Genomic DNA, 23,671 nt, shown 5'->3' with positions numbered 1-23,671 from the left:
GTTCCCTAAAAACAGCTTGGGACCATAATTGCTAGTTTAGGCTCTGCAGTGATCTCACCATTTCCTCTCCTCCCCTCCTCTGAAGTTCTCTGGAAGCCTTGGGTTTGATACTTTGAAAAGCAAAAGGACAGTGTAAGGAATCTGTGCTGCTTAGTGCCCATTCCAGGGCAGACTGGTATAAATAAGAATGAGAAAAGATGCCCTGGCATGGAACTTGGGTCTCTCACACGCAGAGTGTTTGTGTGTGTTTATATATATGAGGGCCTGTGAGGTGTGTGTGTGTGACAGAGAGAGAGAGAGAAAGAGAGAGTGTGTGTGTGTGTGAGAGAGAGAGAGAGAGAGAGTCAGAGACAAGTGTCCTTCGGGCCGATTCAGTAAAGTCCGCGGGAGAGCGGGTGTTTGCCCGCTCTCCCGGCGCGTGCGATTCAGTATTTAAATTAGGTCCGGCGGTAGAAACGGGCCTTTTGGCCCGGAGCGGCGGCTGTCAGCGGGTTTGACAGCCGATGCTCAATTTTGTTGGCGTCGGTTCTCGAGCCCGCTGACAGCCACGGGCTCGGAAACCGGACACCGGCAAAATTGAGCATCCGGTTTTCGCCCCGCCATCCACTGACCGACTTCAAAATTTTTTTTTTTACTTTTTTTACCCTTCGGGACCTCTGACTTAATATCACCATGATAAGTCGGACTGTGTTTCTCTGGTAAAAGAGCAGGCTTACAGGGCAGGCCCTGGACCTGGTGCATGGAGTAAAAACTGCTTTTCTGTGCACTTTCCTGGTGCCCGAAGAAATTAGCGCCTACCTTTGGGTAGGCGCTAATTTCTGAAAGTAAAATGTGCGGCTTGGCTGCACATTTTACTTTTTGTATCCCGCGCGCATACCTAATAGGGTCATGAACATGCATTTGCATGTTGAGGGCGCTATTTGGTGCCGCGGGTTGGACGCGCGTTTTCCGCCCCTTACTGAATAAGGGGTAAGGGAAACTGCGCGTCCAATGGCAGGTTAACATTGCGCTCCGTTGGAGTGCACTGTACTGTATCGGCCCACTTGTGAGCCAAGCTTGTGATCAGCTCCCTCCCATGATGAGAAACAAACTTAAGCAGCTCAGGATAGAGAGCAGCACTTTCACAATGTGAGATGTGTATGTGTGTGAGACAGAGAGCGTGAGGTGTGTGTGAATGAGACAGGGAGAGAATGTGTGTGATAGAGTGTGAGGTGTGTGTGGGTGTGTATATAATACAGTAATATAGAAACTATTGATAAAACAATGATCATTTCATCAACCCAGTCTGCCCAATTAACCAGTCTGAGGTGCAGGAAGTAGCCAGCACATCACCCTTCCTTGCCCTTCACATCATCCCCTAAGGATCTCCAGGCTGTCAGTCAGAAATGCTTGACCTGGAGGAGGTCACTCCTTATCCTTTTTCCTGTTAGCTTCCTCAGTTGTTCCTGAGCACCTGCCAAAGCTCTGCTGCCCTCCATGCCGTATCTACCATTACTCAGTCCTAGCTGGCTTTATCTGCATCCCATTTTGGCTCTGTACTATTCAGGGTAGAGGGCCATTAGGACCACACCTCTCCCCTGTTTTATTTCCCTCTACCTCTCCCACTTGCCTGCCTTTCCCACCATCCTTCCTATGTATGATAAGCAGGCTTGAATTCTGGTTCCCTGCACTTCTGGTCAGTGATTTGGGGCAAACACCACCCCCTCAGTTAGGAAGTATTTTCTCAGATTTCCTCTGAACTGTCCTTTCTTAGACTTCCCTTTTCTATAGAAAATAACTTTTTTTTTTGTAGTCTGGCAAAGCTCTGCCAGCTATCTGAATGCTTCCCTGAGAGTACATTTTGAGTGTCTTCAGCCCCTCTCTGGGTGGGTTTGTGTTGCAGGTTCTGCATCATTTAATAGCCCTTTTATGAACTGCTTCCATGAAGGTGTGGCCTCCAGAGGTGAGCATAAGATGCACGCTGTCCTCAAACACCTGAGCACTCCCATCAGGTGATCTCAGATGATTGCTCCTGGATCTCTTTCATGTGCAGTAGTTGCCGGTTCTTGTCCTGCTAATTGGCTTTTGCACCTCAGATCATATTTTACACAGCTTGCAAATCCCAGACCATGCGTCCAGGTTTCTCAAGCCACTTTTTTTTCCACTCCTCTCAGTGTATTTGCCCTGTTACCGAATTTTATATTATTTGAAAACTAGGCATTATTTTTCCCTCAAGTCCTTTGGCAATGTCGCTAATAAAACTATTGAAAAGAATTGTTCAGGGCCAGCCTATGCCTGATCCCCTTATTTTCACCAGTTTGAGCTTTGCTGAGCAACAACTCCTATTTTATATATAAGGTAGGTGTGTGTGTGAGAGAGAGAAAGAGAGATTGTGTGTGTGGGTGAGAGAGAGGGAGTGTGTGTGTGTGTGAGAGAGAGAGAGAGGGGGAGTGTGTGTATGTGAGAGAGAGAGAGGGAGTGTGTGTGTGTGAGAGAGAGAGAGGGAGTGTGTGTATGTGAGAGAGAGAGAGAGGGAGTGTGTGTGTGTGTGAGAGAGAGAGGGAGTATGTGTATGTGAGAGAGGGAGTGTGTGTGTACGTGTGTGTGTGAGAGAGAGAGAGGGAGTGTGTGTATGTGAGAGAGAGAGAGGGAGTGTGTGTGTGTGTGTGTGAGAGAGAGAGAGAAATAGAGAATGTGAGGTGTGTAGATGTGAATGCTCTACCAGTACGAACGCTTCTCTCAGTGGCATTGCACAAGCTGTACAGTGGCTTCCAGAGCCCCTTGCCTGGATGAACACATAAAAGGTGGCATCAGTTCCCTCGGGCAGGGAGACTCCTTTAAGAGCATCTGACAGGGGTTGAATGTAGCTGAAGCACCAGGTCATGTGGTAGAAAGAGGATTTGGTTAGGAGTATTAATGTATGAAGTAATTATTATTATTATTTTATTTGTATATCGTCAATCTAGTAAAACAATCTTGGCAGTTCACAATAGTTTAAAAATACAGGTATATAATAACCAATAATCAAGCAAAAACAAACTACATTAAATCATACTCTAAATACAATATTAAATAGACCTAACCATTATAATTTTGCCCTGCTGTCTTTTCCTATCTGTGGGAACACGATGCTGAGTATCAAGGTTAATATGATGTTATCTTGTTAACCTGTCTCTGTCTGTGCAAAAGCGATGCCGAAAAGCCATGTTTTTAAAGCCTTTTTAAAGATCTTAATATCTGGTTCAAGTCTTAACTCGACTGGCATGGTGTTCCAGAGTTTGGGACCCGCAGTGGAGGTCGATCTCTCCCTGACTTCACTCAGGTGAGCGCCTTTAATCAATGGGATTTGTAGGGGGCCTTTGTTTGCTGATCTTAATGTTCTATTGGGTATGTAAAGGCAGGTCGGCTCAGTCCGAGGATGGATGTCACTCTTCGTTGACTCTAGTGCCATGGTCGCGCTTTGTAGATGACATCATGGGCAGGGAAAGGCCACTCCCCAAGTCCGTGCTATGTGCAGGCAACGCGGCAGTGTTCTTTCGCCAGGACGGCCTCAGGTGGAACTCTTGAGGCAGGCAGGCAGGTCGGCTCAGTCCGAGGATGGACAACTGAGCCCAGACAGGGAGAAAACCCATTTCATGGATATTGAATTGGAGAATGAATCCAATCCTTGAGGGTGGAGCTGTCTGGGGATGCCTGGACTGTGTTTCTCTGGTAAAAGAGCAGGCTTACAGGGCAGGCCCTGGACCTGGGGCATGGAGTCCCAAGCAGCTGCTGCTTCAAAGCAAATTCTAAGCATTATGAGACACTTTGAAGCAGGAGCTGAGTGTTCCTCAGGACCTGAAGATATTCCCTTGACCCCTCGCCCCACCTGCTGCTGGCTATCCCTGATGCCCACATTTGTATTGCCCTCCCAGCTGCCAGAGTTGGTGCCTCCTGCACCATTGACTTGCCTCCCTCTCTCTCTCTCTTGCAGATGGTGGGATACGACAGTGTACGTAACAGCTTCTCGTTGGGACCCTCAGAGGGTCAGCCCACCTCCTTACCCTCTGCCACGGTAAGAACTTCCTCCTCCTCCTCTTCTGGCTCTGCACTTCCTGACCCACCCCACTCCTCATTCTCTCAGTGCTGGAGACTGTGTATGGCAGGTCTGCACACACAGCTCCCAAAATCCCAAAGGGAGATAGCTGAAGAGATTACAGGATCAGACAGTATGTGAATGTACTGAGATCTTCCGGATCCTAAGCAATTTCCATTAGTTTCATATAAGGATGGTTTAACTTTGCTAACCTACAAAAACAAAGTATCTGGGATGTCGTGGGAGAGAGGAAAGGTGCAGGCAAGGGTGGGGTTAACATAATATCTCCTGAATTGTTGGAGAGTTGCTGGCCACAGTATTAATATCTTACTTAGAATCTGTTACCTGATTCAGGACTACTCTGAAAAGTTTTCTTCTGTAAAACGAATTCTCAGTCTCCTGGAAATAACAGGGACATCAGAGTGCCAAGCTGTATACGGTGCTAGAATATGAATGGGGAGAAGTGCTGGATTAAAGCTGAACAAGATTTTGTTGAAGAATATTCTTTCAAATGTATTTCTTGGATTCCTAAAAAAAATTGAGATTGTATAGAACAGGGCCCAGTCCAAATATCAACTTCCTCCTTGCAATATGGGATGTGACTGATGGAAGACTATTTAAGCATAAAAACTTCTCACGACTTGTGCCATTAAGTTAGAATTTAGTCTTTACACCTGGAATTTCCTCAAAAGTGTTCAAAAAATGTGGACAATGGGGGTTTACCTATATTGGTCAGTTCCATTCCAATAATGGGATACTTGATTTTAATACCCTTTCAAATCAGTGTCAGCTGCCATGGAGATACTTGTAGCTCACCTCCAAATCTGCAGTTTTCTTGTTAGAGAAGAAATTAAAATGTTTGCAGCGCTAGGAAGGGTCTCATTTCTAAGCTGTAGAAACTCCAGAGGCAACACTGGGGAAATGATCTTCACTGTCACATTTCAGATGCCCTGAGGAGAACCAGGCAATGTTTCATGTGTACAGAAATGTTGGGGTGTGGGTATCAGGGACTCTCCGGTGGATAAAATATCTGCTGAGAGGTTAAATGCTACCTATGTCAGCAGAGTGCCGCAGGGAATGGGGATCAGGGGCTGGATTTATAATCAAGCCATTCGGGAAGATAGAGCAGCTTTTAAACTAGAAGAAGGGGGCAAGCCAATAGTCTCTCAGCAGCGCATGGTTTGGAGGAATGTATCTTTGAAGGATACCAATGAAATAGGAGAGTTAGGGCATCCCAACAGAGAGGTTCCAATAAAAACAAAAGTAGTCCATGTGCCTATAAGTAAAGAATCACCTGAGCTAAAGAATTCCAAATTATGCATATCAACTGAAAAGCAGGTTGTTAATACAAACAAAAAATACACTTTGAAATGTCTGTATGCCACTGCCAGAAGTCTAAGAAGTAAGATGGGAGAGTTAGAATGTATAGCAGTGGATGATGAGATTGACATAATTGGCATCTCAGAGACCCAGTAGAAGGAGGATAACCTATATCACTACTATAGTACTATATCAGGATACAAATTATATCACAATGATAGGGAGGATCAACTTGGCGGGGGTGTGGCACTTTATGTCCGGGAGGGTATAGAGTCCATCAGGATAAAGATCATACAAGAGACTAAATGCTCAGTAGAATCTATATGGATAGAAATCCCATGTGTGTTGGGTAAGAGAATAGTGATAGGAGTATACTACTATCCACCTGGCCAAAATGATCAGACAGATGATGAAATGCTAAGAGAAATCAGGAAAGCTAACCAATTTGGCAGTGCAGTAATAATGGGAGATTTCAATTATCCCAATATTGACTGGGTAAATGTAACATCAGGACATGCTAAAGACATAAAATTCCTGGATAGAATAAATGACTGCTCGCTTCATGGAGCAATTGGTACTGGAACCAATGAGAGAGGGAGCTATTTTAGATTTAATTCTTAGGGGAACATAGGATTTGGTGAGAGAGGTAATGGTGGTGGGGCCATTTGGCAATAGTGATCATAACATGATCAAATTTGAATTAATGACTGAAAAGGGGACAATATGTAAATCTATAGCTCTAACACTAAATTTTCAAAAGGGAAACTTTGATAAAATGAGGAAAATAGAAAAAAAACTGAAAGATGCAGCTGCAAAGGTTAAAAGTATACAACAGGTGTGGACATTGTTTAAAAATACAATCCTAGAGGCGCAGTCCATATGTATTCCACACATTAAGAAGGGTGGAAGGCAAAATGATTACCATCATGGTTAAAAGGTGAGGTGAAAGAGGCTATTTTAGCCAGAAAAAACATCCTTCAAAAATTGGAAGAGGGATCCATCTGAAGAAATAGGATAAAACATAAGCATTGTCAAGTTAAGTGTAAAACATGATAAGTCAGGCTAAGAAAGAATTTGAAATAAAGTTGGCCATAGAGGCAAAAAGTCATAATAAAAACTTTAAAAAATATATCCGAAGCAAGAAACCTGTGACGGAGTTGGTTGGACCATTAGATGACCAAGGGATTAAAGAAGCTCTTAGGGAATATAAGGCCATTGCAGAAAGACTAAATTAATTCTTTGCTTCTGTGTTTTCTAATGAGGATGTTGGGGAGATACCAGTTCCAGAGATGGTTTTCAAGGGTGATGAGTCGGATGGACTGAACAAATCACTGTGAACCTGGAAGATGTAGTAGGCCAGATTGTCAGACTAAAGAGTAGCAAATCACCTGGACCAGATGGTATGCACCCCAGGGTTCTAAAGGAACTAAAAAATGAAATTTCAGATCTATTAGTTAAAATTTTTAACCTATCATTAAAATCATCCATTGTACCTGAAGACTGGAGCGTGGCCGATGTAACCCCAATATTTAAAAAGGGCTCCGGGATGATCCAGGAAACTATAGACCAGTGAGCCTGACTTCAGTGCCGGGAAAAATAGTGGAAACTATTCTAAAGATCAAAATCACAGAGCATATAGAAAGACATGGTTTCATGGAATTCAGTCAGCATGGATTTACCCAAGGCAAGTCTTGCCTCACAAATCTGCTTTATTTTTTTTAAGGCGTTAATAAACATGTGGATAAAGGTGAACCAGTAGATGTAGTGTATTTGGATTTTCAGAAGGCGTTTGACAAAGTCCTTCATGAGAGGCTTCTAAGAAAACTAAAAAGTAATAGGAAAGGAGGCAGTGTCCTTTTGTGAATTACAAACTGGTTAAAAGACAGGAAACAGAGAGCAGGATTAAAAGGTCAAATTTCTCAGTGGAAAAGGGTAGAGAGTGGAGTGCCTCAGAGATCTGTACTTGGACCAGTACTTTTCAATATATTTATAAATGATCTGGAAAGGAATATGATGAGTGAGGTAATCAAATTTGCAGACAATACAAAATTATTCAGAGTAGTTAAATCTCAAGTGGATTGTGATAAATTGCAGGAGAACCTTGAGAGCCTGGAATATTGAGTATCCAAATGGCAGATGAAATTTAATGTGGACAAGTGCAAGGTGATGCATATAGGGAAAAATAATCTATGCTGTAGTTACACAATCTTAGGTTTCTTATTAGGAGCTACCACCCAGGAAAAAGATCTAGGTATCATAGTGGATAACACATTGAAATTGTCTGCTCAGTGTGCTGCGGCAGTCAAAAAAGCAAACAGAATGTTAGGAATTATTAGGAAGGGAATGGTGAATAAAACGTAAAATGTCATAATGCCTCTGTATTGCTCCATGGTGAGATCACACCTTGAGTACTGTGTACAATTCTGGTCGCTGCATCTCAAAAAATATATAGTTGCAATGGAGAAGGTACAGAGAAGGGCGACCAAAATGATAAAGGGGATGGAACAGCTCCCCTATGAGGAAATGCTAGAGAGGTTAGGGCTGTTCAGCTTGGAGAAGAGACGGCTGAGGAGGGATATGATAGAGGTCTTTAAAATCATGAGATGTCTAGAACAGGTGTATATGAATCGGTTATTTACTCTTTCGGATAATAAAAGGGCTAGGGGGGCACTCCATGAAGTTAGCATGTGGCACATTTAAATCTAATCGGATAAAATTCTTTTTCACTCAACGCACAATTAAGCTCTGGAATTTGTTGCCAGAGGATGTGGTTTAGTGCAGTTAGTGTAGCTGGGTTTAAAAAAGGTTTGGATAAGCTCTTGGAGGAGAAGTCCGTTAACTGCTATTAATCAAGTTGACTTAGAAAATAGCTGCTGCTATTACTAGCATCAGTAGCATGGGATATATTTAGTTTTTGGGTACTTGCCAAGATACTTGAAGCTTGGATTTGGCCACTGTTGGAGACAGGATGCTGGGCTTGATGGACCCTTGGTCTGACCCAGCATGGCATTTTCTTATGTTATGTTCATTTTTTAGGAGAGCACTGACTTCCCCTTCCCCTGGGGTGCTGGGGCTTTCTTTAGAAAGTAAAACTGCATGTCACTGTGTGCTTACTGACCCAAGGAAAAATCCTGAAGCCTCCTCCCTGACTGACTGGCTTCGGAGAGTTTGGGAGGTATTCATGATGGAAAAGGGAAACATGCCCGGTTTATGAATGTGTATGGGGGACTTCATCCCTCCTACCCATTTGCCTGGAAAGATAGTTGCAGCTGTTATGGAGTCTTAGTTTTCTTGGATGCCGGTTTCCTTCTAAAATCCTCTATTGCTTGCTATAGTCTCTTCTCAGGTAGCACTTGAATTGCACGGATATACGCTTGTGAACTCCAATATCCTGTACTGTATCAGTCCGATTCTAAGACCTCAATAAAAATAGTCAAACTCCAAAAGGAAGGAGAAATAAAACCTCTAGAAAGAGCTTAGGAAATGTATTCTGGAGCATTCATATTAAATAGGATCCTCTGGGTGGTGCCTTCTGCCTTCACTCTCTCTTGTTGTGTTCCTGGCCACCAATCAGCTGCTCTCACCTTCACTACGCACCCAGTGGAGAGAGGCCCAGGATTTGATGAAAACTGAGCTGGGGGCCGGGTGATCATCCTACACTGGCTCTGGGTTTACCAGCCTCTGAAAACTGTTTAGAGGAATGTCTGGGGCAGCAATGGACATGCAGTAGGGTTGCCCTTAGCTCACCCCATGTTTATCACAAGTTTGCTTCTTCTGAGTGCTGAGGGATTCTTGGCAGTTCTGGAGAAGTTCCTGCATCTGATCAGAATACCATGTCTTGCAGAAATCCATGCATGCAACATAGAATCTGCATCCCTTAAAATAAAAAAACAAAAACGCACTGTGTGTGCTGCAAGCTTGCACTTCGGGGTCATATCTTAGCAGGTGCACACTTGTGACGTTTTGTGAAGTGTGAAGATGCCCTATTAAGGTGCATTTGCAATATGTCCTCAATATATTCCTGTACACCGAAGCTCCCTTTTAGTGGCCGATGTATCAGTTAACAGGTCACGTGAGACACATATATTATATTATATTATATTATGTGTTATATATTATAGGGGAAATGTTTCAATCTGTTCACGTTGGGTACTTTTTACTCATGAACTTGCATCTAGTTGCAAAGAGTGAGTCTGCATGAAACTCACTGTGGTTACAAAGCACCTGGGCACTTTTGCACTGGCGTTTTCTGTGGGGAGATTTTTCAAGGAAATTACTGTCTGCAAGCTAGTTCATACAAGGTCCTGATCCCACCAACAAATGCCTCCACGAACACTTCCCTAAGTGCAGGTAGTGCGCACAAGTACTTTTAGTTCTAAGAAAGGCAATTAATGTGCATACATCGCTATTTACCCTTATGTCTGGGCCCTCCCATTCTCTCCCTCACTCACCCACCCTGTTTCCTGTTCTTCATATATAGACTGTCTTGTGGGACAAAGATTCAGTTCTTACAGCTTTACCCAATTAGATTAATTTGTCCCTGTCTTTAATTAAACCACACCTAGTAATCCATCTTTCAGACTTTAATCTTATCTCCGATTCACCCCAAATTCTTATTTGTCTTGTCTGTCACTCTTGAGTAGACTGTAAACTCCACAGAGCCAGATGTCTCTTGCATGTATCTGTATAGTGCTGTGTACACTTTGTAGCACTATAGAAAGTTTAGGAAGTAGTACATGACTTTGAAAATTATTATGTCAAGTATTAGAAGAGTCTTGGACCAGAGCTGTTCAGTCACTTCTGTAGCCTTTGGTCACACATTGTCCTATCTCCTGGCTCCCTCTTGTGGTGGATTTAAGTACCAGTAATGAGGTATGAGCCAGACAGGATCAGCCTGTGACAGTGGGGACCAGGTCTTCCTCCTGGAGATAGATGGAGGGCTTATAGGACCAGGTTGTGACAGTGGGGACCAGGTCTTCCTCCTGGAGATGGATGGAGAGCTTACAGGACCAGGCTGGGACAGTGGGGACCAGGTCTTCCTCCTAGAGATAGATGGAGGGCTTATAGGACCAAGTTGTGACAACGGGGACCAGGTCTTCCTCCTGGAGATAGATAGAGAGCTTACAGGACCAGGCTGGGACAGTGGGGACCACGTCTTCCTCCTGGAGATAGGTGGAGAAGTTACAGGACCAGGCTGTGACAGCGGGGACCAAGTCTTCCTCCTGGAGATAGATGGATAGGTTATGGGTTGAGACTGTGACAGCAGGGACCAGATCTTCCTCCTGGAGATAGATGGAGAGGTTATGGGTTGAGGCTGTGACAGCGGGAACCAGGTCTTCCTCCTGGAGATAGATGGATAGGTTATGGGTTGAGACTGTGACAGCAGGGACCAGATCTTCCTCCTGGAGATAGATGGAGAGGTTATGGGTTGAGGCTGTGACAGCGGGAACCAGGTCTTCCTCCTGGAGATAGGTGGAGAGGTTACAGAACGAGGCATTTTTCATAAAACTACTAGGTGGATCTCTGGCTGCTGTTAAATTAGTTCTCCCTTCTCTCCCATTCCTGGAGGGTTAGTCTCTGGGTCTTCTGGTTCAGATTCATGCTGATGCAACATGACTGTTGCTTGGTCCCAGTTTATCCTGTTTTAGAATTTGTTTCCCTCAAGAGGTTTGTATTTTATTCGGAGGTCAGCCGAAGAGCATCATGTCTGGAAGGAAGGAACCATTGTAACCCTAAAGGAGACACGACAGGATTGGAAGTGGGTTCCATGTGGGAATTTGATCTATTTTGGGTAGACGCATGTAAATCACTGTCGGGCAGATTAGAGAGTCTTTTTGGTGTTTATCTGCTAACATTTCCTATGTTACTGATGCACCTAGAAGGAGCTCCCTGTTCGCCTGACTTCTAACCAGGGTTAAGAGGAATGATAAGGGAACATACTGGGGCAGGCTTCTTAGGACTTCACACGGGTGAAAGTTACAGCTGATAACATCACAAGTGATAACAAATTATGTTCCTGCCTCTGGTGCTACATAGCAGTAATGGTGCAACAGTCCCTGGTTTCTGGGCTCTTAGCATCATCCGGGACAGTGGAATGATGCAGAGAACAGGACAGGACACTATAATTTATTTTTTTTTTGGGAGGGGATGTGTGCGGAACTCTAGTGCCATCCCACTGGTCTTGCTGGCTACAGACTGACTGACCAATACTAGCCTTATACTGGAGGCAACCCCATCCATGCTCGCCTGAGAGATGGAAACTCCCCTCCTGCACCTTAACTCAAAGGGGTCATGAGGGAGAGGAGAGGGAGTAGGGCTGTGCAAGATGCGTGTCTCTGTGTGTGTATGGGGAGAGATTCTGTGGAGGAGGAGGGCTTGGTTAGGGTGATGTGGGGGTTGTGTCTTTCTCTCGCTGCAGCCCAAGGATCTCGGCTCCCCCTCCCCTGCTTCCTGTTGCTGGGAATGCTATTTTTAGTCAGCAGCAGAAATCTGCGCTTTGGGAGCCAGAAAGGGCAGTGCAGCCTCCTCTCTGCTGGAATGTGAGCTGTGGTTTGGAGGGGGCTTTCTGGGTCACGTGACAGCAGCTGCAGACTCTCCCTGCCCTGTTTGTGTTCCTGCTCTCTTTACAGCGCTCCCCCCTCGGTAAAAGGCCAGGAAAGGCTTTGACATGGGGGGGGGGGGATCCGTGCTCCTTCGCTTGCTGCTTCCTCCCCCGTAATAGAGGTTGTGCTTTACACAGCACTGTACAACACGTCGCAGTTAGATGGGAAGGGGGTCTCCGGGCTGCTGCACTACAAATCCCTGCATGCCCCGGGCTCGCCCCGCCCCGCAGCTGGAGCGCATGTGGCCGAGGCTCGGGTTTCGGCCGCTCCCTGCCCGCCCCAGCCATGGATTCCATCATCATGCAGACCCGCTTGGTGGAGCGGTTACTGTCACCCCCGAACCTGGCTCCGAGGAGCCACCGGGCCAGCAAAATCAAGGTAGGGGAGAGCGCCGCCCCGTCGCAGGAGTGGGAGAGCCTGTCTGACCGGGACACTGTGTAGTGAGGACAGGCTCGCTGGCACCTCTTGGCTCTGCTTTCCTGTTCAGGCCGGTGGCTGTCCTCACTGCGGAATGGGTGATGCTGATGGTGCCTGTGTATGATGGGACCTGACACACACGTGACAGGCACAGGGCTGGTGTAACCTGATGGCCACTGTTTGGTGGTAACTTGTGACCAGTTCGAGCGGAATCTTCCTCGTGTCCACGTCCTGGCCAAGCCCTAATCTCAGATCTCCTACTGGACACAGGGAGAGTTGGAAGAGGGCGCCAGGACCGTTAGGGTCTGGCTATATAGGAGTCCTTTGGGTCTGGGGATAGGGCAAAAGGAGGGCTGCAGGGCTCCAAGGGTCTGGAGAAAAGCCTAGAGGGGGCCACAATGCTGTGAGGGTCTAGCTTATGTTTGGAGGGGAGTGGGTTTCTGAGGGAGGCCATAGGGCTATGAGGGTCTGGCTGTATGATGGGTCCTGAGGATCTGGAGGGTGTGGGGCCCGGCTTTTGTTAATAGGAGGTGAAGGAGTAGGGCCCTCGGCCAGCAGTGAACATATGCGATGGGTCAGCAGTTTCCCTGAGTAGCTGATGTGTGGGGCTGCAGAGTCATTTGGGTCCTGCAGCTTAAGCTGGGGAATTAGCACTTGCTATCCCTGGGCTGCATGTCCTTCTCCCAAGTGCTGGGGCCCATAAGGGAGACTCCCTGACATTCAGGGACTTGGGTGAAGGTAAGAGCTCTGCTCTACCTCTTATGGAAAAACGTCTCTGGAGGGACCACACCCAGCTCGCTGTGTTCTTGTGATGGTGTCTGGCCTCATGGCCATGCAGTCAGTTGTGAGCAGGGCTTCTCCTTGGCAGTACAAGGCTTGAGTGTGGCTAGCACATCCTAGCCACGCCATTTCCAATTTCTAGTGGCAGACTAAAACCACATGATCCATCACCCTGTGTAGGGGAGGGGCATGTTATAGGAGAGCGAGCCCATGAGCTGAGGCTGACTAGCTAAATTCAAGGTACCATCAGATGAGTACTGGAAGGAGGTGGTCTGTGGCTGTCATGTGCCCCCCCCCCCTCCTCCAGGTCCAGCTCATACTGTCAGAGAGGGGGAACACTGAGGCCTATGTCTCACACCCTGCAGATTCTGGCAGGCCTCATTCCTTCCAGCTGGAAATCTAGCAACCTTTGTATGTTAATTACATGGCGTCAGGCTTGCAGCCCCAGCACTTCCTGAAGCATACTTCTCTCTCTCATTTTTTTTTTTTTTTTTACATTTTCTGTCTTCTTTCTTCAAGACCACAGAACAGTGTCTGCCGCAGACCCCAGTTACTAAGGAAGCAGGCAAGAAATCTGTCCAGCACCTCTTCAGCTATTCCTGAGTTCAAAAGGAGAAACAGGACTACAAATCCCAGAATGCACTGGGTTGATAAACCAGAGCAGGGCCTGAAGGCACAGTGCTAACATGTGGTTGATTTTATTTTAGGCCCAGGCAATTGGATCCAATGGTTCCATTTTGTGGACCTGGAGTCATAGCTGTCCCCTCCCCCACAGTAGTCTGTGCCTTTGACTGGGTCGTAGACGTGTGCCGTCCTCTGCACGTCTGGCCATCTACTGGGTTTCCATCCTGTAATGCTGCTTTGCCTCTTCCATCCCCAGGACCATGAGAAGCAGTACGTGGGCTTTGCTACCCTGCCCAACCAGGTGCATCGCAAATCGGTGAAAAAGGGGTTTGACTTCACCTTGATGGTGGCTGGTAAGACTCTTTCTCAATCCTCAAGTCCTTCGCTTGGTTGGAGTGAAGCCTCGGCACGACCTGCAAAATATTATTGGTAATCTGCTCTTTTCCCCAAGCTCTAGTGACTTCTCCTGGGCCTTTCCTGGGTTGGGGGTGTGTAACTGGATGTGCTGGTTGGCCTCCCCTCCAGTGAGGTTGCAGTAGGAGTGACCGTGGCTAGATTGTGAGCTCACGCCGAGGTGGCCTTGTCACTTCTCTGCATTGGACATACACCTTCTGATTCAGGAAGCTTTCTTCCCGGGCGGGCACCGTGGCTGCACTCAGTTTGTTCACTGCTGCCTGCTGGGGTCATGCGAGATGCTGGAATGTCCTTGGTGATCCATGAGCTCTGAGGCTTTTCCGTATCTCATGTCTGCTAAAATTATTTTTTACTCCATGTTTTGTGCTTTTAGGAGAATCGGGCCTGGGAAAATCTACGCTAGTGAACAGTCTCTTCCTCACAGACCTCTACAAAGACCGGAAGCTCCTCAATGCAGAGGGTAGGTGGAGCTTTGGGGGAGGGGGCAACCAGAGCTGTATTATTGTCTCCCCTGCCCCCCAATTCATCCTGTGACTGCTCTTGGCACAGAGAGAATTAACCAGACTGTGGAGATTGTGAAGCACACTGTGGACATTGAGGAGAAGGGAGTGAAACTTAAATTGACCATTGTGGACACGCCGGGCTTTGCAGATGCTGTGAATAACACCGAGTGGTGCGTAGCTTCTCCCGGGGCTTCCTTCTATCTGGTGGGGTGAAGGGAGGTCCCTTTCCAGGGAATGGGATGGAGGCTCGGGGAGCGGGGAAGAGACTCTGCTTCCTTTCTCATTGCCTCGTCTCTCCCTCGCAGCTGGAAGCCCATCACGGATTATATCGACCAGCAGTTTGAGCAGTATTTCCGAGATGAGAGCGGCCTGAATCGCAAGAACATCCAGGACAATCGTGTGCACTGCTGCCTGTACTTCATCTCACCCTTCGGACACGGGTAGGACACGCTAAGGGCACGTTCTCCGTGACAGCAGCACCCGGGGGGGACGACTGAGCAGTAAGGATGCATTAAGTGCTCCTGCTGAGCTCTCCAGCTATTACTGTCCCATTTCCTCTCAAGGACAGAGTGGCCAGTCCTGCTCCAGCATACCAAGGTGTTTCCTTGGGATCAGTCGATCACATGACTGCAAATGCTTCTTACTTGACGGGGCGACGCTCCATGTATGGGAGGCACCAGGCTCTGTCAGATACACATGTGCATGGGTGTGTGACCGTGATCCTACCCTAGGGGTTATCGGGACTCTCACTCGGTCAGGCGTAATAAACTCTTCACAGTTTCTGGAAAAGAGACTTCCTCAGCAAAACATGGGGTCGCTCAAGTGCAAGATCTCGTCTTTCCAGGAAGCTGAGCCCTTTAAAAGGGATGGGCTTGAGGCTTTTGGGGGGGGGGGGGGAGATTTATTCAGGCATTTCTCTCCTTCTGCTGCTGTCGCTCCTCCCTGCAGGCTCCGGCCGGTGGACGTGGCTTTCATGAAGGCCACCCACGAGAAGGTGAACATCGTGCCGCTGATCGCAAAAGCCGACTGCTTGATCCCCGGCGAGATCCGCAAGCTGAAAGACCGGGTGAGCTGGGACCCGGAGCTGCTAATTTTGCATGAGCTGGGAAGAAAAAAAACTCTGTGGCATTATCCCCTCCCTGCCCACCTCGGACCCACGCGGCCCCCGGGAACCTTTTAGGCCGCGTGCGCGCACAGAGGTTTCACGGGCAACGATGTGCTGGAGGGGGCTCCCAGGCGCCCTGCAGTTAAATAGTTTTGTGAAAAGGAAGGAGCAGCGCTGGTGAGAGCCTTGAAGTGGTAAAATCATTTCTTTCCGTTTGGGGACAGATCAGAGAAGAGATCGACAAGTTTGGAATTAAAGTCTATCAGTTCCCGGAGTGCGACTCTGATGAGGACGATCAGTTTAAGCAGCAGGACCGGGAGCTGAAGGTAAGCAGGCGCTCTCTCTCTCTCTCCTCCTGGACTCTGCTGCCGCGCCTTCTGCGGGCCTCATGACACTTTGGCTTTCTTCTTGTTTTCAGGAAAGTGCGCCTTTTGCGGTCATTGGCAGCAATACGGTGGTGGAGGCCAGAGGTCAGAGGGTCCGAGGTCGCTTGTACCCATGGGGCATCGTGGAAGGTAAGTCCCTGCCGTCCGGGAGGAGGAAGACTTGGCTTTCTGCCTGTGCACCCCTGGGGGCCAACCTCGGGAAGCTTGGGGGATGACCCCGGAGGGCGGCAGCAGCCAGGTGGGAATTTACAAGCCTCTGGTGCTCCCGTGGCGGAAAGAGCAGAGAACATTTATTGCTTGGGGTTTACTTCCTGGGGCAGCTGCAGGGGAGGCAGGGAGGTTTGATTGCCCCTGATGGGGTGGGGATGGTGATGGAAACTCCCCCCGCTCCTTTGGTAGGGGGGGAGTTTAGAACGGTTTGCATTGATCTTAGGAAGGGAGGAGATATCGTATTCACCTCTGGTGTGTCGGGGGGAAGAGGTGAATTGAAAGGAGCTCTCAATCTTATCTTATTTTGGTGAATCCTCAGTTTGGGGGTTGGGTTGGGGGTAATTGGGAGGAACTCTTTGGATTTAGGGTTTGGTTGGTGTTTATGTAATCCTAAGGGGTTTTGATATATTTTAGAAAGTAATGTCTCTGGGATTGTAAGTGGGGAGAGATTAAACTGTTAATATATCACATTTTGTCGCAGTGTTTATGAAGTTTATGATTTTAAGAGATTATATATTAGTTCACCATCTGGTTGCTAAAGCAAGAAACACAAGGCCAATATCTACTTGGACCTTACGGATGCATTTATCAAACTGTGCCACTTGTTAACATTCATTATTAGTAAATGAGCTGTTTGTTTTCTCTGTATATGAATGTTAAAGCCTATGAAGCTGAGATCCTAAATTTAAGCAGCTTACAATAAGTTAGGACCCAAAGTTTTCAGCTAAAAGTTCCCCTATGTTTAGAGTCCTAAAACTTAGGTGGGCTATTCCTAAATCCCAAAGTGAGCATCCTACACCCTTCTGAAAATTCAGCTTTTATCTTTGAGATTTTATGTGCCTGTAAGTGGCTGTGAGCTTGCTTAGTAATAGTAGATATAATGGCGCTGTGTGTGTATTTGGGGTTTGGTTGGTGCTTGGTGGGGTGATGGGTGTAGTTATTGGACTCACTGCCATGCATGACCCCCTCCCTCTAATCTCGCAGTGGAGAATCAGGCGCACTGCGACTTTGTGAAGCTGCGAAACATGCTGATCCGCACCCACATGCACGACCTGAAGGACGTGACCTGCGATGTTCACTATGAGAACTACAGAGCTCACTGCATACAGCAGATGACTAGGTGAGTCCAAGCCGCAAAGCAGAACCAGAGTCAACAGCTTCCCCTATCATTTCCAGAGTGCAGGGAAAAATTGATGCTTATGTGTAGAGCAGACGAGCAGCAAGCTTGTCCCTGAGCTGTGGGATTGACTCCCACTGAGGTGCTAGGGATGGAGTGAAAAATAAGTGACTTCCCCTGGAAGAACACCTCAACTTGAGGCTGGTTTTGATTCCCGTATTTTATTTAGATCCTCCTTCCTCCCGTCCCCCCAGCATGTCTAGAAAACCATCATGTTGTTCTTGCCTAATAAATCACAATATGTGGGCGTTATTTGCAGAGCTTTATTGGCAATTTAAAGGCTATAGGGTCCATGCCTGCAGCTCAAGCCATAGCATTGTGTGCTGCAGCTCAGGGGATCAGGGTTCAGATCCCCCCCCCATCTGTCGGGACCAGTTTTAGACTGGGTGTGTCACAAAGGGGCTTCAGGTGGGCCCAGAGAGAGAGCGAGGGAGACGGATGCTGCTGTCATGATGGCCCCTGATGGCCAAGAAGTGACACTGAGGGTACACCTTGCAGGTTCAGAGATGGCAGGTGAAAAATTGATTACTGAGGCCAAGAAAAAAAAAAATCCCTCAGGCTGCAGACATTGGGGAGAGGCTGAGTTTGAATTGCCATCGCATTATATCTGTGCATTTCTTAGGGAGAGTGGAACAGAAACCCAGGGCTGGAGCATGAGAATCTTCTCCTTCCACTGAGCTACTGAAGGAGAGTTTGTCACCTTTCTGGAAATAATTCTGATACTTCTGAGGTGACATTGCCATTGCACTGAGCGGCAGGTGAGAGCTCCAGAATCTCATGGAGGATTTATAGCCAAACTGCATTTATTTCTCTATAGTATGTTGGCCAGGGACAGTGTGAGTGGCCTCTGATTTTCAGGCATGCAAGCTTAATGGACTCTGAGCACCATCTAGTGGCCAAAGTAAGAATAGCAAAAGGCAAATATCTTCCTACCTTTGGCGTGTATTTATCAAACTGCATCACGGGATACAGTGCTATTAGTAAATAGGCCTCATTGCTGTGTTAACACATGACAGTTTGATAAATATAGTCCAATGAACACTACTTACTATGGTTTGTGTGATAAATTAAAATATTTTCATTTTTGTTCTCCTGCAGTAAGCTGACACAGGATAATAGGATCGAGAGCCCTATTCCTATCCTGCCCTTGCCCACCCCTGATGCAGAGACTGAGAAACTGATAAAAATGAAAGATGAAGAGGTGAGATGCTTTGTTTATTTTTTTGCATGATTCAGAAGTGTCTCCAGAGCCAGGGTTCCAGCACCCATCACTTTGGAGTGACCCCGTGGCAGTGCTTCCTGTGTGGGTGGCTCATGTTTGTTTTATTTTTGGCCTGGCGAGGGATGAATATAAGGAGCATTTATAGCCCAACAGGGGAGGGAGTCCATGTCATTTCAGAACAGCAACACCTACTGACCTAGGGGGTGCCTTTGTGCCAGATTGCAGAGGGAATTGCAGTCCATACCCCTAGCCAGAGACCTGTTGCCGTGATGCCTGGGCTACAGAGAAAGGAAGGAGGAAGTGCACAGGGGGATAAGCCAGGGCAGCTGGGACTGAAGGCGCACAGCACCGTCTCCCAATAGAGTCATGGGGCTGAAAGCCAAATAAGAGCCAAAGATGCCAAAAGAAAGAACTGAAGTTTTAAAACTAGAAGAGAAAAGCAGGGGCAGAATAAAGCTTTTCTGCTGGAATTTCCTAGGCTCTGCACTGGGCTGGAGGAAGCAGCTGAGCCAGGGGCCTGGCACTGATAACTAGAAAGCAGTTCCAGCTCAGCAGATGAGAGATACCAGGGAGGATTCTTCCCAGAAGGGAGTCTGCATGGAAGCCTTGCTCTCAATGTCCAATGTTTTATTTCTTAGCATTCAAAATATTCCATGGATCCAAAGATGGAAATAGAGAGGGAAATCTGTGAATTACTTTCCCTTGTTCCTTTGCAGTTGGAACTCAACTGCAAATAACATTTGCTCCACCTTCCTCACAGTGTTTTGTGAATGTATTCATTCCTGTGTTTAATAAACTGCCGTTTCCAAAGGCAGTTTATTAAACGTGTAACATAAAACAAATTGTAATATTATAATAGCTACAGTGCAAGAATAAAATGCACCCAATCCAATGAAAGAAGCGCCTAGATCCCCAGCTCAGGTCAGTTTTAGAAACTACAGCTTATCAGGTGCTTGAAGTGTCTTTTAGCGTTCTGATTTTAGGAGGGTGGTGCAGGCTTAGCAATTACACCATCAGATTATTGGAGATCACTTACGAGGACCTCCCTAAGAGTCAACTCAAAGTGCTGCAGCTTTTCCACAATGCGGCTTTTCCAGCTCCTTTTTACAAAGGTTGCCAGTGGCTTCTAGGGCTCCTTTTAAGGTCTTGATGAATGGAACACCACAATACTCCCGAGATGTCTTGCAGTTTTCTGCTCCAGGGCAGTTGTTGCGCTCTCAGGATTGGATTTCTACTGGTAATTCCCATCTGGCAGGCAGCTTGCATGTTCCATAATGGGGGACCACTCTGGAATGCATTGCCAACCAGTCCTCGAGGTTTCAGATCTTAAATTATTCCACCAGAAAGTGCAAGCTTTTGGTTAGTTTTACTGTGTTTAACTTTTACGTTTTGTTTATTATTTTGTCCATATTTTAATGGTTTGTGGCTGATGCAGTAAAATGTGTGCTGAAAACGAGTGCTAGTATTGAGTGCCCGTTGACTTACCGTGCACGCAGCCACATCCCCTGGGCGCCCGATGCAATATTTAAATGAGAGACAGCGTTACAAAGGGCGTGCTAATGCAGAATTGAGCATCTGTGGCACTCAATAGTTTTATTGCGATGCGCGCTCAATGCGCACGTCCATTTTCATCCCGTTTCTCTTTTTGTTCTAATTCGCTTCAGCAACCTCAGCAAAAAATTGGGAGCCCCTTGGTATGAGAGTCTAAATTGTGTGGCCATAAGAAAAACAGGTTTCTTAAGTCAAAATATACATTTACTTTTCTCCACTGCAGGCAGTAGATTAGTGTCACAATAATACTAAGGAGGAGGAGGACACACTTATTGCAACACGGAGAACCCTATTTTTTTATATTTTTTTCATGAGCCCTTGACTGTGAGTTGACTTTACTCCACCTCTGAGGCTGGAGTTAAATTTGCCGTGTTAAAACGCGTGCATTGGGTACCCAGCGCTTTATTGCATCGGGGGTAATAGCTAGTGTCCTCACCCTCATCAATTAACATCTGATGGGCGCTATTGGGTTGTGTTTGTTAGGCGCATCCAAAACTTACGCCCTATCTCCTTACTGCATCCAGTGCTAGTCTAGCACGTCCAGAATGCACGTCCAACCATGTGTAAACCCATCCACTAGGCTGGGCATACTTTTTTATTATTGCATTGGCTCCTTAGCAAGGCTTTCTTGGCTAGATGGAATAAATATCACACAACACATATTAAAAAAAAAAAACCCATCAGATTAAATAAAGATCATAAATCATAAAAGACAAACCTCAGACTTCAAAAAATGTAACTTATCAAATCCAATAATGCAACAATAAAACACAATACAAAGTCTAAAAATAGTAATGAGAATAACAGTCTATGAAAAGAAGTCCCTTAGTCGTCCACACATCCTCCGCAACCGAGAAACAGCCTCTCCCCCCAGCCTGACGATGAGACCCGGGGACTCTCCAGAGCTCAGCAACGTCATTCTTCATGTATCTTGAGCCTGTATGCTCCCCCTCTCTCTCACTGTGTTCCCGCTCTCTGATTCGAGTTGATGGGGAACTGCTCTCTTTCTCTCCTTCTCTCTTTCAGTTGCGAAGAATGCAGGAGATGCTGCAGAAGATGAAGGAGCAGATGCAGGAGCAGTGAGGGGCACAAGGCTTGTAGTCCATGGGGACTTTCGACCTCTCCAGGTCACTTCTCAGAGCTGGGGCACAGGCTGGTGAGCGAGGCAGCCTCTCTCACCCTCTGCCCAGGGACCAGGAGGGCTCAACAGTTTACTGAAATCATTCGTTGTTGCCAAGATCCATGCTTCACATTTTTCACATTTCCAGTTTTGCTAGAAATTTTTGTATTTTTTTAACTGTGCAGTTATTTATGTTCTATTCCTGACTGACTATGGACTGGAGAATCCCTGTTTCTTGTGCACTAATGATCTCCCGCAGCGCTTGGCACAGCCCCTTCCCTCCCAACCCCCCATGGCCTCACTGGCACCCCCTGCTGGGCACTTATTACCTCAAGCCAGGACCCATCTCTTCTTTCTAGGACCAAGTGGCTGCAGGCTTACCCCCCCTGCTCCTATTGCACTGAGATGTGGGAATTGGAAGGCAGGTTCACTTCTGGCTTTTTGCAATGCTCCTCTCTGTTCCGCTGCCTGAGCTGAGAGCGCTTTGGGATGCCATCGGTAGTTATTAAAGTCACTTTCCATTGGTTGGTGCCCTGTGATGCAATCGCGGTGCATCGAAAGGAGTGGTTAGCTGCTCAGTCACATGATGTCTGTCTGACAAATCAGAATGCATAACTTTGAAGTGGGGGTGTGCCAGGGAGTGACACCCTGAGCCTGGCCCACTTTGGGAACTTGTGTCTTGAAGCAGAAGAAATCCGAGAATTGTTAGCAGAGGGAGACGGAAAGCCAGGACCAGTGGCTTGTCCCTCATGACCTGGAATTGTGTTTGTGGTGAAATGAGGGCAGGCTGATTGCAGGGGTGGGAACTGCCTCAGGGCCGACCTTAGGAGGGTGCAGTGCCCGGGGCCCTGGAAATTCAGTTGCCCCTCTGACGACCCCTTTTCCCCTTGTGCAGATCACCTGGAGCTGCTTTCTGCATGCCTCAGCTTCCTGGGAGCTCTGTGGGCACCTTGTTCCTGGCTTGTCCTCGCTCCACTGCCTCTGTAGGGTTTGAACAGTTAGAGCTGCAGAGCTTTCTGCATCTGGCTCCAGGATAGAAGAGATCCAAATGTTTAACTCTCCCAGAATTCTTTCAGACACTTGGATTCAGTCACCTGCCCCTTGTAAATGAGAGCTAGATGATCAAACGCACGTAAGGGGTAGATAATTAGCAAATCGGGTTGTGTGTGAAAAGCATGTGTGACTGTGTGTGCACCTGTGTACAAGGGGTGTCTGTGTATTTAAGGTGTCTGTGTGTGTAAGGAATGTGAGTGCAGAGGGGTGGGTGGGTGTGTAAAGTGTGTGTATTTAAGGGGTGTGTGTGTGTTTGTGTATAAGGTGCAGTGTATGTTGGCATGTGTCCATATGTGCAAATTCCCAAACCCCCGACCCAGTGCCGCAGCAGAGGTCCTGGGCTGAGAATTAGCAAAGCAGGGCTGGATTGCAGTCTGATGAGGAGCTGGGTGAACGTGAGCAGCTCCTGTTCCCATCACCCCTTCTCCCGTTGTTCCTGCAGGGACGATGCATGCTTGTGTGTCCTCTGCCCTGTGGTGCTCCACTGATCCTCAGCTCTTTCTCCTAGCAAAAATACATTCAACACTTTGTTGTGAGCAAAATAAACGCATATCCATGTCATTTAACATTATTATTACTCTTATTAATGTTTGCTACAGGGACTGATGGTGAAAATAAATTAAAAAAAAATGCATATAACCTGTGTGGCCTGGCATGGACTTTCTGTATAGCAGCAGCTGTGCTGAAGCTGGAGCGGAGGGGAACGCGAGGGCCTGGAAAAACCAAGAGACTTATTGCAGGGTGGGGAGACCTTGCAGAACGAGTTGGCACGGACAATAGAGATCCCGCGTGGCCAGTGCCCCCGTGAATCTCGCTGCGCGGAGCTTTAAATAGCCTCGCTTTTTGTATTCTTGGCATAGATGTGGTTACCCTGACTGGGAAAGGGCTGGCCGCGGCCTGGGACAGGACGTGCCAAGTCACTGGCAGTTATCTGCAGTTCCCCCAAGTCCACGGCGGCGCTGGGGAGAATCGTTGCAGGCTGCCTCGCGCTTCCCTCTCCTGTCCCAAGCCACGACCAGGTCTATCGCACTGCAGGACTCCGCTGCCTTCTTTCGAGTCCTGATGAAGCTCTGCCACGGCCGTTTTGGGCTGTAGCTGCCACACCAGGCAAGTTTTCCCAGGGTGCTTCATCC

The 23,671-nt window shown here is 47.2% G+C and overlaps 1 protein-coding gene across 3 annotated transcripts in view; it reads left to right on the top strand.

Moving 5' to 3' along the window:
- SEPTIN5 (septin 5) overlaps window positions 1-23,177 on the top strand; it is a 34,716-nt gene extending 11,539 nt beyond the window's left edge. For 2 of the 3 annotated variants that reach the window (XM_029619864.1, XM_029619866.1), the window contains exons 3-13: window positions 3,953-4,033; window positions 14,054-14,150; window positions 14,585-14,671; window positions 14,761-14,884; window positions 15,020-15,154; window positions 15,663-15,780; window positions 16,044-16,145; window positions 16,238-16,334; window positions 17,400-17,535; window positions 18,691-18,793; window positions 21,392-23,177. In XM_029619864.1, the coding sequence (XP_029475724.1) occupies window positions 3,953-4,033; window positions 14,054-14,150; window positions 14,585-14,671; window positions 14,761-14,884; window positions 15,020-15,154; window positions 15,663-15,780; window positions 16,044-16,145; window positions 16,238-16,334; window positions 17,400-17,535; window positions 18,691-18,793; window positions 21,392-21,448 (1,137 nt within the window). In that variant the 3' untranslated portion in view covers window positions 21,449-23,177. Of the gene's footprint in view, window positions 1-3,952; window positions 4,034-12,153; window positions 12,355-14,053; window positions 14,151-14,584; window positions 14,672-14,760; window positions 14,885-15,019; window positions 15,155-15,662; window positions 15,781-16,043; window positions 16,146-16,237; window positions 16,335-17,399; window positions 17,536-18,690; window positions 18,794-21,391 lie in introns of those variants that run through there. The other variant, XM_029619865.1, reaches the window with a different exon arrangement.
- The last annotated feature ends 494 nt before the right edge of the window (window positions 23,178-23,671 follow it).

Source organism: Rhinatrema bivittatum, chromosome 11 (genome assembly GCF_901001135.1).
Source record: "Rhinatrema bivittatum chromosome 11, aRhiBiv1.1, whole genome shotgun sequence".
NCBI classification, from domain to species: domain Eukaryota; kingdom Metazoa; phylum Chordata; class Amphibia; order Gymnophiona; family Rhinatrematidae; genus Rhinatrema; species Rhinatrema bivittatum.
This window is presented reverse-complemented; position numbering and strand designations above follow the sequence as displayed.